The sequence below is a fragment of the Pyxicephalus adspersus genome, chromosome 1, assembly GCF_032062135.1.
Source record: "Pyxicephalus adspersus chromosome 1, UCB_Pads_2.0, whole genome shotgun sequence".
Classification (NCBI taxonomy): domain Eukaryota; kingdom Metazoa; phylum Chordata; class Amphibia; order Anura; family Pyxicephalidae; genus Pyxicephalus; species Pyxicephalus adspersus.
In genome coordinates this window covers 29,055,678-29,071,432 of record NC_092858.1, presented here as the reverse complement: position 1 = coordinate 29,071,432, position 15,755 = coordinate 29,055,678, and the positions used below count along the sequence as shown (strand labels likewise).

Sequence of the window (15,755 nt, the reverse complement as noted above, 5' to 3'; positions counted from 1 at the left end):
TTTGAATGGTTACCTTTTGAGATCAGAAAGAAACTAAGACCATGGTATTTAAGTATATTTTATAGAAATCGTTCTGACAAGGTCTTTTTTTTTTTTGTTTAACTGGTCATACATATAATCTGATAGTATGGGATAGTACAGTCTACTTTTAGATGACTCCAGGCAGATATAAAATACAATATTGAAGCTGTAATCACCAATACATTTTTTAATGTACAGCAAGGAGCTAATCAGGTGTGTTGCATTGCAAGGAGCATATCAATGAAAAGAGAAAGCAGAGAGAATGAGATCATGAATATGCTGCTTGTTTACTGCCCAGGCACAGGGTGGGGTGTATATAAGATCTGTAATTTAAAGTGAACCTAACTGGATGTTTTTTTGTTTTTTTGTTTTTTTTTTTGAATGTGGGAGTAAATCAGAGTACCCAGAGGACACCAGATACAAAGAGAGAACCTACAAACTCCATGCAAATAGTGCCCTGCTCAAGATTCGAACCTGGGACCTAGCAGTGCACAAAATCAAAAGCTAATAATATTCTCATTCATTTACACTAGCATGCCATAACACAAAAAACACACAAAAGTACTACACTACAATCTCACGACAGTACACAGAAGTGACCTGCTCTGCACATTGTGGTGCACCACATTTCTGAAAATAATACATAAAAGTGTATAATTTCATATGAAGCATGTTAAGGGCCCATTCAAGGTAAAAGTGAGAAGGCAGAAAAAGACGTCACGACCCTAAAGACCTAAAGTTCACATTTTACCTTTTTGCACTGCAGCAATGGACCTGTAGAAGAAAATTTCCCACAGTCCTCAGCCTTTGTTCCTCTAATTGGCTTACTTCACCTCTCCCAGGAAGGTGCAAAGAACATGCTAACCAATTATTTCTAAGAAAGACATTGTGCAATTACCACAAATGGGAGGAGGATTGCGGCCCTCAGTACCCTGCTCTAATTAATGAAATCTTTAGTAGGTGTTGTGCCATCCTCTGTAGAAGGCCAAGCTTGCAAATGGAGTCTTTGCATACAGTTAGTGTGTGTGTATAGCCAAAAGTTTTAACTTTCAGTTTTGGGCAGGGAGAGAGCACCACATAAGACTTGTAGCAGGAATTCATAAAAGTGTCAATATGTTGCATATCTTATGTGGTGCTAAGAAGAGTTAAATAGATTTCTGTTTTACTTCCTTTCCTTCAGATACAACAGGAAGTGAGAAGAAATATCTACAATGCAATAGGAATTCACATCTTAGACAGATCAGGTTCCCCTAATGGAAGATTTTCCCCTTCTCTGATCTTGGTGATAGCTCTAAAAATTCAGATTTGCCATAATTTTTTATTAGGTGACAAAGGTAACAAGGATAAATACGGTAAATTTTCATAACCAGGGACAGCAATCTGAAGGAGGTTCCCACCCTTCCATAATCCATAGAAAACAAAATAAAGGTTTTGGCTACATACCTGGAAAGAATGTCATATTCAAAGTTATTTTATTCAAGTTAGGATAATGCAGAAAGTAGCATGTGGTAACTATGTGTAAATCCCTGCACATTGAAAAACGACCGTCTGGGTACTATGGGTTACTGCACATCGCTGCTGAACACTAAGCCAGGGGAAGAAAATCTTAAAAATGGAGAAAAACTTCAGACTGACATTTGAACACATCTTATCCCACAGCAAACTGTACTACTGATCTAGCAGAACTGAAAGTGGAACTCATCATTCATATCATTTAAGTGCACGCTGCGGTGAAAGTTTCTTAAGCTTTGGAATGCTCGATTTCTTAGAAAAGGTGACATTTGTGCGGATATTTTTTTACACATGAGCCCCATGAACAATGCTTTGTGGCTACAGCAAGTGAGATGTCATAGGACCTGCATGGGAGAATCTATGTGTACACGAGGATGTCTGATGGATGCTGTACAAAGTTGGGGGGGTTATCATAAGGACTGGAAGGTCACCGAGCTACAACACACAATCAGCACATTTCATTATAGTGTATATGGACTTCATGGTACCGACTTTCCACCGACTACAATAAATACCATATGAAGCAATTAGCTTAGATTTTTTATAAAAACTCATCCCATCACCATCCAACAACATATCAGGACAACAGAAATGGCCATACAGTTCAATGGTCACATCATTTAAGTATCTCTAAAGCTTAAACACTTTGAAAATTCAGGCAGTGTAGGAAAGGGCTAAAACCTAAGAGGGTAATTTGTGTGACTCCATCCCATTCCCTTCACTCCCTGCTCCATAGGTGAATCAAGTGGCATGTGAAGTGAGTAGCATTACTTCTATCTCATTACAACGGTACCAAAAGTGGTCAAAAGGAAGGTAAACCAGTGACAGGGTATAGCACTATAACCACTAAAAATCCTAATTTCTATAATCCTAATTTCCATAAAAACAAAAAGTCAGAACACACACTGCATAGAGGGCATTGCAGCCACAGAAAAGTGCCCAAGTGGACCTCGGTACAATGACAAAATGCCTTCAATGGCCACTTGAGCGTTGGAACAGGTTAATGGAGCTATGGAAGATGATAACCTGGTCTGAGAAATAACATTTCTTTTGGATCTGGACAGGTGTCTCCTTTTAATTGGGTATCCCCACTATTCCTGCTCCATTGTCCCCTCTATTTTTGCTCCATTGTCAACTGTAATTGATGTCTGGATTTTAAATCACCTTTTGTCCCAGGGGCAATTGTCACTACCAAATCTTCCCAATTGGCAATAAAAACTTGTGAAGAACCTCCCTACTCTAAACCAAACATTAAAGATACCCTTAAAAATGACTAGACTATTTCACTATACACTGTTTGCTATTGCACACCTTTCATGTGTGCATCAAAAATTAACTAAGCCCGAAGAGGCACCTTCCAGGGACAAAGCATTGAATGAGGAAGTCTTTCATATTCACCTTCAGCTTAATCTAATTAAAGGTTATACGTGAACCTGTCATGACAATCACAAAGCTTTGCACATGTAGATTACTTTTATTCTTTTCCTTATTTACATAGCAGACTTTCTTACAATAACCAAAAAAATTATTGCTGTGTAATATTAAAGGGAGCCAGATTATCCCATGTGAAACTGAAAACCTTGATTGATTTCATCATTCAATTTTTTATCCAATGTGAGGCAGTGCTTAGGCAGAAAGAAGGAGGTAAGATTCTGGTCCATGTCTTTAACATTGACTAAGGAATAGCATATGGTACTATATTAAACATTTATACAAGGTTAAACAAATTACAAATGATGCAATTACAAAAACTCTGTAGAGTTTGGATTTCTGTCTGTGACCCAGTTGGGTGGAATTTCCTTTATTTCCTGTCCCTGGGACACCCAAAAAAAAATAAAAGGTGGACTTACAATTAGGAAAAGAAGGAACAAGCAACAAAAAAAATGTCTGGAGTTTTCCAGACTTTTCTCACTAATAAATGCGTGTTAACATTTGCCGGTTGCTTTCCCGTTATGGCCTGGTCTGACAGACTCCAACCTTAACAGTTGAATCAAAGACAACCTTAAAACATTTTGGCATAAGATGAGCATTTATCCCTATAAGGTGCAGTCACTGCAGGCAATACAGAAGTTAATTATCAGACTGTCTCAGGGCTCTGGAGTCTACAGCTATTAAAGCATACCTGGAGTTGGCAAAATATTACATTTTTCTCTTGTCATTATTACATGATAATTTCTGAATGGTATTCTGTACTCACCACATAATTGGGACACATCCGTTTCCCAGGTGAGAGCAGTTGGTCCGTCATCACCCACACAAAGGGAGGTCTACCTGTTGTCCCCCAAACCACCCCCACGAGCGCTCTCAGTGGCGCTGCACACTCAGCCAGCATGCACCCAGCTGCTGGGAAAAGTAACGCTACACTGCAAACACCCACTGGGCACATGTGTCAAGAGGAGGATCACAGCTTCAGTTTTGCAATTAGTCTTTGACATGCAGTAAGACTTCCTTCCTATTCTCAGCTCAGAGAAAATGGTATATACCAGAAGTGTGTATCAGATGTGGAGAGGGGGGGGGGCATTCATGTAAATTTTACAGGCGTGCTGGTATACAGGGTGCCATGGGACAGGAAAGCCACAAATGCGGCATCTACACTAATGTCGCCAAACCAGAAGCCATTCTGTCATTTTATTATGCCTTACCCTGTAAAGCATGATATGCTTACCTAATTCTTCCCTACAGGTCTCTGGACTGACATTTTTGGGTGCTGGGGGATCACGAAGCCAGCAATGCATATGTTACTGTGCCGGCTGGTCCCTGCCTGTTCCCTTATGCCAATGTCACCGGTTGCCACTGAGGTTAAAGTGAACACCAGAAGAACGACATGCAAATATAGGAGAGCACTCCGGACTGGAGCTTTCTGTGAGCCTCAATTGTGAAACTTTTCTTTACTTTTTGACACCAAGACACAAGTGACAACAGATGGAAACATCTGTAAAGTATGGAAAAATCACCTCTGGACTACCGTCTACGAAGCATGTTATGTCATTGGAATATTTATGCAGTATTACTTCTCTGGTGATAACTATATTTTTTGGAATGCTCATTACCTTCTGCCTTTATGACAATGATTACACAGAACACTAAAACTTCCAGCAGGGACATAAAGAAAAATGACAGGGGTACCAATACTCCCCTACCCTATCCAAAACTAAGAGAGAAACCAAATACAAGTGTAAAGTGATACAAATCTGTCATCCACAACATCCACTCATTGCTCTATATTATGTTTACAGTGGGCAGTAAAGTGAGGAAATGCCCAGGAGGGACTTATTCTATTATCTGCACCGTTTCCTAACCTTAGAAGCCAAGGTACCTACCATCCATTCATATTTTTAGGGTTTCTTCTACATAAAATAGGTATTACCTATAGGGCGCTTCCCATGTTTAGAGTTCCAGGTCCTTGGCATCCATAAGTTCAAAAAATTAAAGGAAAGCCACTAAAAATGCAGATTTTCCATAGCTAGAAAAAGCAAAGCACTTTCACTGCCAACAGTAGCTCGAAATGGGTTATGTAAACGAGTTCAGTGTTGGACAATCGTTGCCTGTGCCTGACCCAGCTTTCTCCTGACTTGTCTGGATTCTCCATATCTGCCTATGCGTGTGCACCCATCGACGACTACAGATTGTGTTCTCTCCGTTATCAACCCAAGCTGGTGACCTGACTACATATGCATTGAAGAGCCATGCTTTCCTAGCATTGTCAGTGCCCGCAATTCTGCTGAACTTATTTCCCCAATTGTAACATTTTTATTTACTGGACTATGAAGCCTAGACACTCATGTCCTACAATGCCCTCACATTTACTGTTCTACTACCAAGAGAAACCTGGACTGGATATGTGAGAGGACTGCCCTCCTTAGGCTATTACACTGTACCTGGGACACTGCCAGGAGGCTCCCCATACTTTATAAAATATTTTACTGACACCTGTCCCCACATTTATATAAAATTATTAGTCCATCGTTCACCATAAGTGAAGGACATGTTTATCTTCTATAGTACAGCCACATCACCAAAACAATATTAATAAGGCTAAACCCACCTCTGCCCTACAACCTAATAAAACACTTAAATCTTGTATGGATTTGACTGCAGTTTAGGAAGGTGAGTGTTTCCAGCTTACTAGAAACTTTTCATGGGACATGGTCAATGGTAAGGCACTCAGTGAAAAAAAGTCCAGGTTGTCCTCCCTCAAAGACAAGGAGTCCCTTCCTTCCTATGAGCTCTATAACCAGTTTACAAGTCTACGGTTGCACTGGGTCAACAAGACACCAATGAAAAAAAAAAAAAAACAGTTAGAACTGTTGTAGACAACATATACAAACATAGTACAGTATGTAGTAATTCCTTTTAAAAATACTATTAAAGTTTATTACTTCTCTGCCCTGCCTTACATAATCACTTGGGTCAAAGTAGAACCATGCTTGTTATACTATAATTTAATTGTTACTGTCAGCTAGCTCTACAATTACATTTTAGCTTTATTATCATCACCGTTAAGATCTTTATTAGGAATGTATCACAATTTTACTATACATCTAATCCACTAGAGGGAGCCATTGTATTATAATAAGTAGAACATATAATACTATTTGTATATCAGGTAATCTTTCATATTAAACAAACTGCATAATACAAACAAATCCATCCAGTTTCTCCGTTAAAATGTATAAAAATATAAATATATGCATTTGGAATCATTCTGGATTGTTCATTTTTAAATGAAGTAGTACAACCGGCAAAGCCAACAGGAAGCAATATAGGATCACAGGTGGACTACACAATCATATGTTTGGAATCAAGCCTAATAGAAGAGATTAGATAAGTATCTAAGTAAGGTGCACACATCTCTGTACAGACTCAAAGAAGTCTATTTACCTAACTCTCAGCATGATGTCAGCGTACCTGTGTATGAATTGGCAAGCGGCTTTGACTTCAGTTTGTTGCTGAGCTACAAACAGGATAATCTTGATTAGGCAGTGCAGCAATAGTGAAGATTTGTTTAACCAAAACTAGAAACGTAGCAGCTAAACTTTCCTTTTATAAACCCGCCAAAGTCTATAATGGCAGGATAATCTGCCACCTAAAAAAGTATACGACTGTACTAACCAAAAATACTATGCCTTGCACAGCCAACCATGGAGCTGTCTTATCTTATATTTTTTGTTAAAAATAGCAAAGCAAATGAAAAGGATTATCTGAAATAAAACAGCATATAAATTGAAAGAAGTCACCGCTTGCAAATAAATTGCTGTATTATTTCCAACTGCAACTCTTTCAACATCATAAACTGAGCTAATTCCAAGGTCTATAGCAGAGATTCTGCAATTATATTTGTGATTCCCAGTGGATGAAGAGTAGTTAAAATTGACAGAAAATTACAATCTGGATTGCTAACAATAAATCACCCAATCTACAGGTTTTTGGCCAATCAGACAATCTCTATATGGCAATGTTTCTCAACCAGAGTTTTGTGGAACCCTAGGGTTCCTCCAGAGTTTGCTAGGGGTTCCTTGAGCAAAGATCTATTTGTACCTCTCAGATCAGCCATCTGTAAAGGTGACATTTACCCACAGACCACCACACTAATATAATGTGAGCTGTGGATACAGTGATAATAGCAGGGGTCCCTTAAGACGTGAAAGTTATTTTAAAGGTTCCCCCATGTGAAATTTCAAGAAAGGCTGCTATAAAGTATCAGTAATACTTCTGCAAGTTTACTCCAGAAGGTAAAGGGCCAAGTAAACTTTCCCAAGCTAACTAATGAGAATTAATCCTCCCCATGTGACTTCATTAAAATGAAATGTGGCTGGTATTGGTTATTTTACACTTCTCTGCCCTCTGTATTATCCTGGCAGAATTTTCTGTGTGTTGGATTATGTTACACATTAACCAAGACCAATCTACAGGTTATTTAAAGGAAATGGCTTAAAAATAATAGCGGAAGGTAAGCAAAAAGCGAGTTGACACTTTTGAGCTGTTTTTGTTTAGGCTCCTAGGCTGGCGAGCTGATCTAACCCAGAACAAGTTTGCAGGCAATGTAGACTAAAGGTGTAGTTTTGTATTGTTGGGTCAGTGACTGTCTTCAGAGAAGCTGGCACTTATACAAACACAATATCAATGGCAGACCAAGAAAAGCTACTTTTTAATTAAAATTTGGCTGTAGGCTAGGAGACTGACTAGAAGATAAACTCTCCCCAGGTAGAGAGATACCCAACCTGTCCTTAAACTGGAACTATAAAGATGCTTCTCCATAGGTACAGCCCATTGTGTGAGCGTTGTCATCCAAACATACATACATACATGAATCTCTCCGCAAGAACAAATTAGACTATGTACACACGTCACAGGATTCTCGTCCGATAATCGGCTCAGGGCTGATATGTGTAGAGTGATGGTCGCTTGGACGACCATCCTGGCGGATCCACAGACGAGGAACACACATAATGAAAGTGAAGGGAAGAGAGCACAGTGGGGTACCACTACATCATACTCCCCCCTCTCCTCTCCATAGAGCAGAACAGTGCTGTATGTACATCACTTGTTCATGCATCATGCAGTCTTTTGTCGTTGGAAAAGAACGTGAAAAATTCTAACAACAAATTCTACACGTGTGTCTTAGATTTGCAGGATTTGTGTGGGCATTGCAGAAACTGTGATCTCTCACATTATCCAAAAATATACATCAGAATTTAAATGTGTCTGCTGCAAAAATTTTAAGGAGAATAGGTGAACACAAGGCAGATAACACTGATCCAACACACTGGGAAATCTCTGTTTAACTTAAAAGGGTAATGCACATACTCAAGAAGAATTTGTTTTGGTTTAGGGGTCAACGCTATAAATCAGCTGCTTCACTTGGGAAAATGAATCCTTGTGTGGCTAAACTTAAATAAATCACATATCCGAATAGTTAGAGATTAGGGGAACCATAAACAGAAAATGATCACTGTCCAATCAAATTGTCTAGAGTGACCTTTAGACACACAACCAAACAATCTTGCAGGAAAGACAATTGACTTGTTTGGATTTTCCTAGTAGATGTTACTGTTCTTCCATCATAAGGTCGGTGCCATGTCCTGGCAAGCAGTATTTCTGAACTCCAGAACCATGCATGTTTATACCTTATCATAGATATTAATAGATATTTCTCCTGGCATAATTGTACAAAATGAACCTAAACAGAGGACCCAAATTGAGAATGATATAAGTAATCATAATTATTTATGTATTTGTCCTTACCTCCTCCTGTTTTTCTTCATTAACCACATTCAGACTCAGTTGGGAGTGGCTGCTAATTCCACTATCCTCGTTTCCGTCATCATAGTAAGCATGCTTAATTGTATCCTTAAATGAATGTGAACTCCTATCGGCTTTTACGGTGCTTTGTTCTGCCCGCTCGTCACTTTCCATAGAGCTCAGTGATAAAGTGCTGTGGTGATTAGTAGAAAGGAAAGAAGAACTAGGTTTATAGAGTTCCGAACTTGGGCTCTGTGGCTTTGGGGCAGTGGGCCTCACAGGAGTTCCGAGAATTCCAAAATCAGAAGCAGAGTGGGGAATATGTCTGGGTTCCTCTGAATCAGAGTAGAAAACTTCATTTGCCAACTGGCTCAAGCTACTACAGGTAGGAGAAAGGCTACAAGGCTCAGAAAGGCCTTCAGAAGAAAGCAATCTACCAGTCGATAATACATTCACGTCATGAGTGCCAGGGGAGCTTGGAGACAAATTTTTCTCAGACAATGGGGAATACGGACCAAATATACATTTCCTCCTTTCTGTGTCTGCACTGCTGGAAACTCTCCTGGAATAATCATCATGTAATCGGCTATTTGGTCGACTTCTTTGAGATTCTTCGTTGGTGGGGGAACTGCATTTGCTACCATCTTTTCTCCGATTACCCTCAGTAACATTACTCATAATCTTCAATACTCTGTCAAAGTCTTTTGCTCTGATTGGACTTCTCCACCGCTTGGATCGTCTCTCTGGAGTTCCAGATAGATTATTGGCATCTGCAGAATTATTTAGCGTGCTTTTCTGAAGTATCTCCTTTTCGCTGTTAGATTTGACATCTGTAAGATTAGAGGTAGATTTCCTTTTAAAAGAACTCTTTTTGAGGAAGTTGAGGTTGTCAGTACTTTTACTCCTTCTGTAAATAATTTTGTTGCTGTTACAGTTTTTCACAATAACTTCACAGGCATTTTGTTCATGCCCAGTAGGCGAGAGCCTAAGGGGACTGTGTGGTACGCGGACATTCTCATTATCCAATAAGTTGATTCGACCAACTCCATATGCACGTCTAATACTGCGAGATCTATGGGTGCTCCTCGAAAAAGTATCATCTGGCTCCTCAACATCTGAGCCATCAGACTGGAGGCCGTCACTCACATTAAAATGATCCTGCATTGATCTTGAGGGTGGCATCCTGCAGGAAGTTTGACAACTTATTACTCCATCAGAAGATGGGCGCTTCTGCGTATCACCCCCGATCTCTGCATCACCAAGATTGTTAGCATTTTCTTTAGCTTGAATTCCCTGAAGAACAGAGGATTTCAGTTTTTTAAATGAACCCATCTTTCTCAAAGATGACAAAGCATTCCATGTTGATGAGTTGCCCATGCCAATCATTGATCGGGGCCTCTCACCATTGGAAGTGGACCGCTGCTTTGGACTGGTGAATAAGTTTGAAGACTTGGAGGGGCTCTGATCCTCCTGAGAGGAGTCTTTGTTGTCAAGGACTCCATTGTGACAGCTGTCTTGAGGAGTTCTCAAAACCGTTTTGTCAATGACTTGAGATGTAACTCCTGGCCCGTTCCCACAGCCCTTGGAGGGTGACGTCATACTCTCAACCATGTGAGCATCAGGGTAGACTCAATTTATACTCCTTATAGCATCAGTGTGACAGACTTAGCAGATTTAAACATCCAGAGCGTCATCCGTTGCAATGCCTTTGTGTCTCCTCTTCCACATCTATTGTCTGCATGGAGCTGCGCAACTGCAGTCTTCTGCTCGCCCTTTAAAAAAAAACAAAGACAGCATTTAAGAAGTCTCCTCACACAATCCTTTCCTAGGAAAAAAACGGAGGGGGGGATAGGGGACAGTGTGCCTTTACATGCAGCCTTCATCTGCTAACATATAGAACTTTCTAACGGTTTCTTGAATGGGAACAGAATGCATGAACGTCTTACATTGTATGTCAGTCTTTAACAACCTGATGCTTTCCAGGCTGCAGTCCCACAAGTACTGAAATGCTGCAGGTTGCAAAAGACTGCTGAATGTATTTCAAGGAGATGTTTGATCAAGACAAATAGCACTAATAGTCTAACATGCACTTAGTCTTTCTCCTTTTGGTTCAAATAACGATGGCTAATGTGGTCCACTACTCATGAGAAACTTTTGTGCCAAAGCCAGGCTAGGGGATACTGTAAGTTAATGCTTGATGTGGGTCACAAGACATCAACTTCAAAGCCAAATGCATACATGACTAACTCTTCACAGGACCATTTTCAGTAACCCTTTGCAAAACTCTCATTTGACTTTTGATCCACCTACAACCAATAGCCTAAATACAGAATATGCTTTGTAGCTTTAAAATGGCAGAACACACAAAAATCATGAAGCAGCTTGTGTTTTTTTTTGTTTTGTTTTTTTGGAGGAGGGTTATCTTCTTTCCACCGATATAAAAATTTAAAATTTAAATAAACCTAGTCTGGCACAAATATGTAGCCTGTCAATTCTGACCTCTTCCAAGACTGCCAATTACCTGGCTGTTATGTGGCTGCTTTGGTTCAGAGTCAAATATCTGGAAAAAGTCTACATATAAACAACTCTGACTTCCTTAAACTTTCATTTGCTGTATGTTTGTCTTGGGTCTTTGAGTCAGAAATACTGAATCAAGCCAGGAAACTAACTTTTTTAGTCCTGGTATTTCTCACATACAAAATATAATTAAAGCAGATTCCATCCAAATTTACCCAAGTGGACGTGTGTCTGTATGGCTGTGGTACAAACCTTAGAGTGTAAGCTTTTTTTAGTGTATAATAAATAAATGTAAAGAAAGAGGAGTGAAGCTGCCATCCAATCACACCTTCTATAGAACTGGTTGGGTAGGTGCATCTAATGCCTATAGGAACTTAGCTATGAGCTGTGATCATGCCTAACAAACAAACTTAGCAGCAGTGGTAATCTTATTCAAATTAGGAAATATTAAAACTGCCAGCATATATTAGGCAGGGTGGATTCCTCCAGACTTGCATGAAAACTGGAAAAAGTGTGTAAGTGCTCAGAATACAAGATTTCCAGAACTCCTTGACATGAACAAGCCCAGTGTTCATAAGCCAGAAAACTTACTGAGGACGCTTTATAAGTAAGCAATAGCTAAATGCCTCTGCAAATGTGAAATCCGTCCTCTATAAAAGGTAAACTCTCAGACCTGGATGTACATTGGGATATTTGCTTTGCTCCTCTGAATTGCAAAGCATTTGCCAGAACAAACTGGAAGCGTGAAGAGGGATGATACAAGGGGGTAGGAGGGAGAACGCACACTGCTCGATTTATTTACAAACTAGTTATTCATTACACACTGTTGCTGGGGTGATGTCCCTAATCCTGAATTGGCTGCTGATTTCAATCCAGACAGTCTCACTTTCGTGGAACATGTTATTGATGTAGGTAATGATCCGCTGTTCACAAACATGTCACAGCTATTTACTTCATGTCTTTAGGAAATTACAAGTAAGATTGGTGAACAGGGAGGGAGACATCTGTCTGATCTGCAATGCATTCCTAAAGAGCCTGGAACCACCGCATGGCTTGACTGTCATGGCCACCCTGGTGTGGGTTGGGTTGGCACCTGGTGGGTAAATTGGGCCGTTTTGCCAATGTTAATAATAGGAAAATGTATAAAAGGGCGGTTTGCCAATGTTATTAATAGGAAAGTGTTTAAAAGGCCAGTTTATTTTCCTAGCACAAGTGTCAAACCCAAACGAGAGCATAAAAATACTTTTCTTTCATCTGCCACAATTCAGATAAACTATGACCAACACAAGACCAGAGGAAGCCGTAAACAGGCCAAGTATGACAAGGAGATACGAGTAGGTACATCAAAAAGGTCACTTTTAAAATATGGGGCTGTTTTTGGACCTTGATATGTATTTGCTCCTATTTAGGCTTTGCATATGTTAGTTCTCCAGACAGTGATAAACAAGGCCTTGTCTGAGCAGAACCGTCCATAGCAACCACAGTCTAATCCGTTGCTATGGCAGCTCAACTCAGATATTTTAATATATGAGGCCTATAAAAAAGGTTTGATAAACAATATGCAGTAATGAATGTAAAAATACAAACCAGGCAAAGCTGCTACAAAGGGAAATGATGCCAGCCATAGAGAAGACATGGCAATTTCTCCATAAGAAGCAGACGGACATCCTTTGGATTCATACAACAGTGTTTAACCCCAAGAATTTTTTTGTAAAATAGGTGGCGGCCCCTGTATTGTGACCAAAAACAGCCAGGTGGTTACTGAAAAGTGCCAGTGGTGCACCCAGCTAAAACGGGCTGAGAACAACACTGCAAAAAACATTTTTATGAAATGTATTCTGGGTACTACTAGCGGTAACACAGGGTTACCCCTTACACCGGAAAAGTCTCACTTTTTTTGCTGCATCCTCTGAAATGAAAAATCCAACAAGGAGAATGCGATTTTTGGATGAGGAAGGGACAGAGCTAGGAGCTACACATCAATGGTCTCCTTATCAGATTCCCTGAGATTTAGAAGTGAGTAATCTCGTATGCAAACTTTAAATGACACTGAATTAGAACAACTAACCCTTTAGAGCTGAGTAAACCTTACTTTTTGAAAGGAACCCCAATGCAAAGGCAACACAGCAAGGCCACACATCCATTGCAATAAATTACCCATTTTTGGTGCACTAAAGATAAATGTGTTGCTTTATTACAACACACGGTAACACACTGTGCACGCCAACACACATACATGGCCAAAAGGCATAATGTACATGGATCTTTTAACTGTACGGGTAATACATTTGTATTGGCTAGCTCTGCGAATCATTATGCTGTTGCTGTATGTATAGCATCTTTTTTGTGCGTCACTTTTTCCAATTGTCCCTTTACAGGAGATTGACAACTATCTAGTGCAGGGTTTCTCAATCTGTGTCAGTTTAAGTGTCCCAATAATCTATTTGGCTATCTGTAAGGGTGACATTCTTCCCATTAGCCAGCAATGTAAGAGGCATTCTTCCCACTGACCACCAAGCTAATGTACTGTGATCTGTGGATATAATAATTAGTGCAAGTTCCCCTATGTTCACAAGGTTGAGAAACACTGCTCTAGTGTGTGCAATCTCCGGGCACATCATACAATGACTGTCCTATGCACACTTTAGGTTAATGTCAGAAAGGTGAATATCAGCCATATTCATATCTATTACACACAGCAGCTTCCACTTGTCTGCTGATCCCTACAATTATGGTATCCATATTTCATTCTGATGCATTTACATTTCTCAAACTGAAGAATTCTGAGCAGATATGACGTATCCTGGTCATAGGGAGACTTTGCAGAACCCTGGCAGTGGTATGGTGTTCTGTTAGCAGATATGTGATGGACAGTAGAAGATGAAGTGCTAGCTCTGGGGGTTTTTGTCTATAGCCCATCAGTGAACTTGTAGACAAGCCAAACAGGAAGCCCCCTTAGCAACCACATGAGCTGCGAAGATGCAGCAGCAGGGGGCTGATCTCAGCACACTTCAATGGGTTTACTTAACAAGCTTTCCCAGGCTACATCAGAAGTCTCATGTCCCAGCCATCCTTACACTAAGCACTCACAACATTCACTATTGTCATCCTTTACCCCGCATATGCTCCCCACTTATTATAAAAGACATTGGATTGCATTTTTTAAAGTTTAATATTTGTACACATGTAAGGTTTTATCTGGGACATTCAGGAGATCAGTATCCAATCTTCCCAATAACAGCAGACAGAATGGATGTCAATCAGGATTGGTCTGCACCCCATCTACATGCTGAGGACTAGCAGGACAGGACTAAAACTAATTTTAGGAAGAAGAGGCCAGATTGTAGTACCTAATGTTGATCTCAGGCAGCAGCTGATCACTAAAACAACTGCCTATACTTTATAGATTCACCAACATGGTGGGAAATCTCTGATCATTGAAATATTTCCCTATGCAAAAGGAAATGGATGGCACCCAGACAACTAGCAGGATTCAAACACACAGATCTTACACAATCTGATCTAGGTGACAGATCTATGGCACCCTGGGAATAAAGTAATGCAATCTGCACGACTGTATGCTCATGATTGTTCTCACCAGTGTGCAGCTCCCCTGCCTATGCTGGAAATATAAGAAGCTTTGCTGCTATCTGTGGTTCCTGGATCAGCCAGATACTTCCATAGGAGAAGTCCCTGCAGCCATCAGCGAAGTCCTATCTATCTATTAGTATCCAAACCCTGTAACAGGTGTATGACCAGCACAGCTTCCCAGTCTGCCCCGACCCCCCTACAACTCACCAGGATCAACTGCAAGCGTCCTCTGGATCCCCTGCTGGGGGTGGCCGATAGAGACCGATGTCGGTGTATTCAGTATCCCTGTGTGCAGGAAGCAGCCAGCCAGAGAGATCGGAAGAGCTCCCGGTAGATGTATGAAGATCATATGAAGATCAGGGCAGGCGATGGCTGGATGTATGGGCTGCCTACCTGTCCCAGCGATGCACAGCCGATGTCTGGAGGCGGCAGCCAGGCTAGGGATCTTCCAGGCGGTCGGAGACGTCAGCCCCCCCGTACTGCCAGTCCATCATATGCAGCAATCCCTGGAGATCGCAGCTCAGCATCAAGCAAAGTCCGGGGGAGAGCAGCACTGAGCGATGTCACCCGTGTGCGGGGAGGAGGGCGGGGCCTGTCAATGGGGGTGTGGCTATCCAACTCTTCCCATGATCGGGCACAGCTATTACCTCAGCTGCATAGCAGTGCTGCCTCCTGGTTGGACATTTACCCCAACTGCCCGATAGTGCTAGCATCCTGACAGTATTGCTTTCTGATCGGGTATTTTCCCCAACAGCTCATAAATCAGTCAAATTATTTACCCCAGCTGCCAGATAGTGCTGCCCCCTGATTGGGCATTTACCATAAAGCTGCGTACACACTTCCAATTTTTATCGTTGGAAATGAACGACGAA

At 40.8% G+C, this 15,755-nt stretch overlaps 1 protein-coding gene across 6 annotated transcripts in view; it reads right to left on the bottom strand.

The window, feature by feature from the left end:
- SPATA13 (spermatogenesis associated 13) overlaps positions 1-15,442 on the bottom strand; it is a 56,298-nt gene extending 40,856 nt beyond the window's left edge. For 2 of the 6 annotated variants that reach the window (XM_072404850.1, XM_072404863.1), the window contains exons 1-2: positions 15,091-15,441; positions 8,779-10,547 (exon numbers count right to left, since the gene is read on the bottom strand). In XM_072404850.1, coding sequence (XP_072260951.1) covers positions 8,779-10,386 — 1,608 coding nt within the window. In that variant the 5' untranslated portion in view covers positions 10,387-10,547; positions 15,091-15,441. Of the gene's footprint in view, positions 1-3,730; positions 3,941-8,778; positions 10,548-15,090 lie in introns of those variants that run through there. The other 4 variants (XM_072404873.1, XM_072404859.1, XM_072404884.1 and 1 more) reach the window with 4 other exon arrangements.
- Positions 15,443-15,755: the final 313 nt, after the last annotated feature.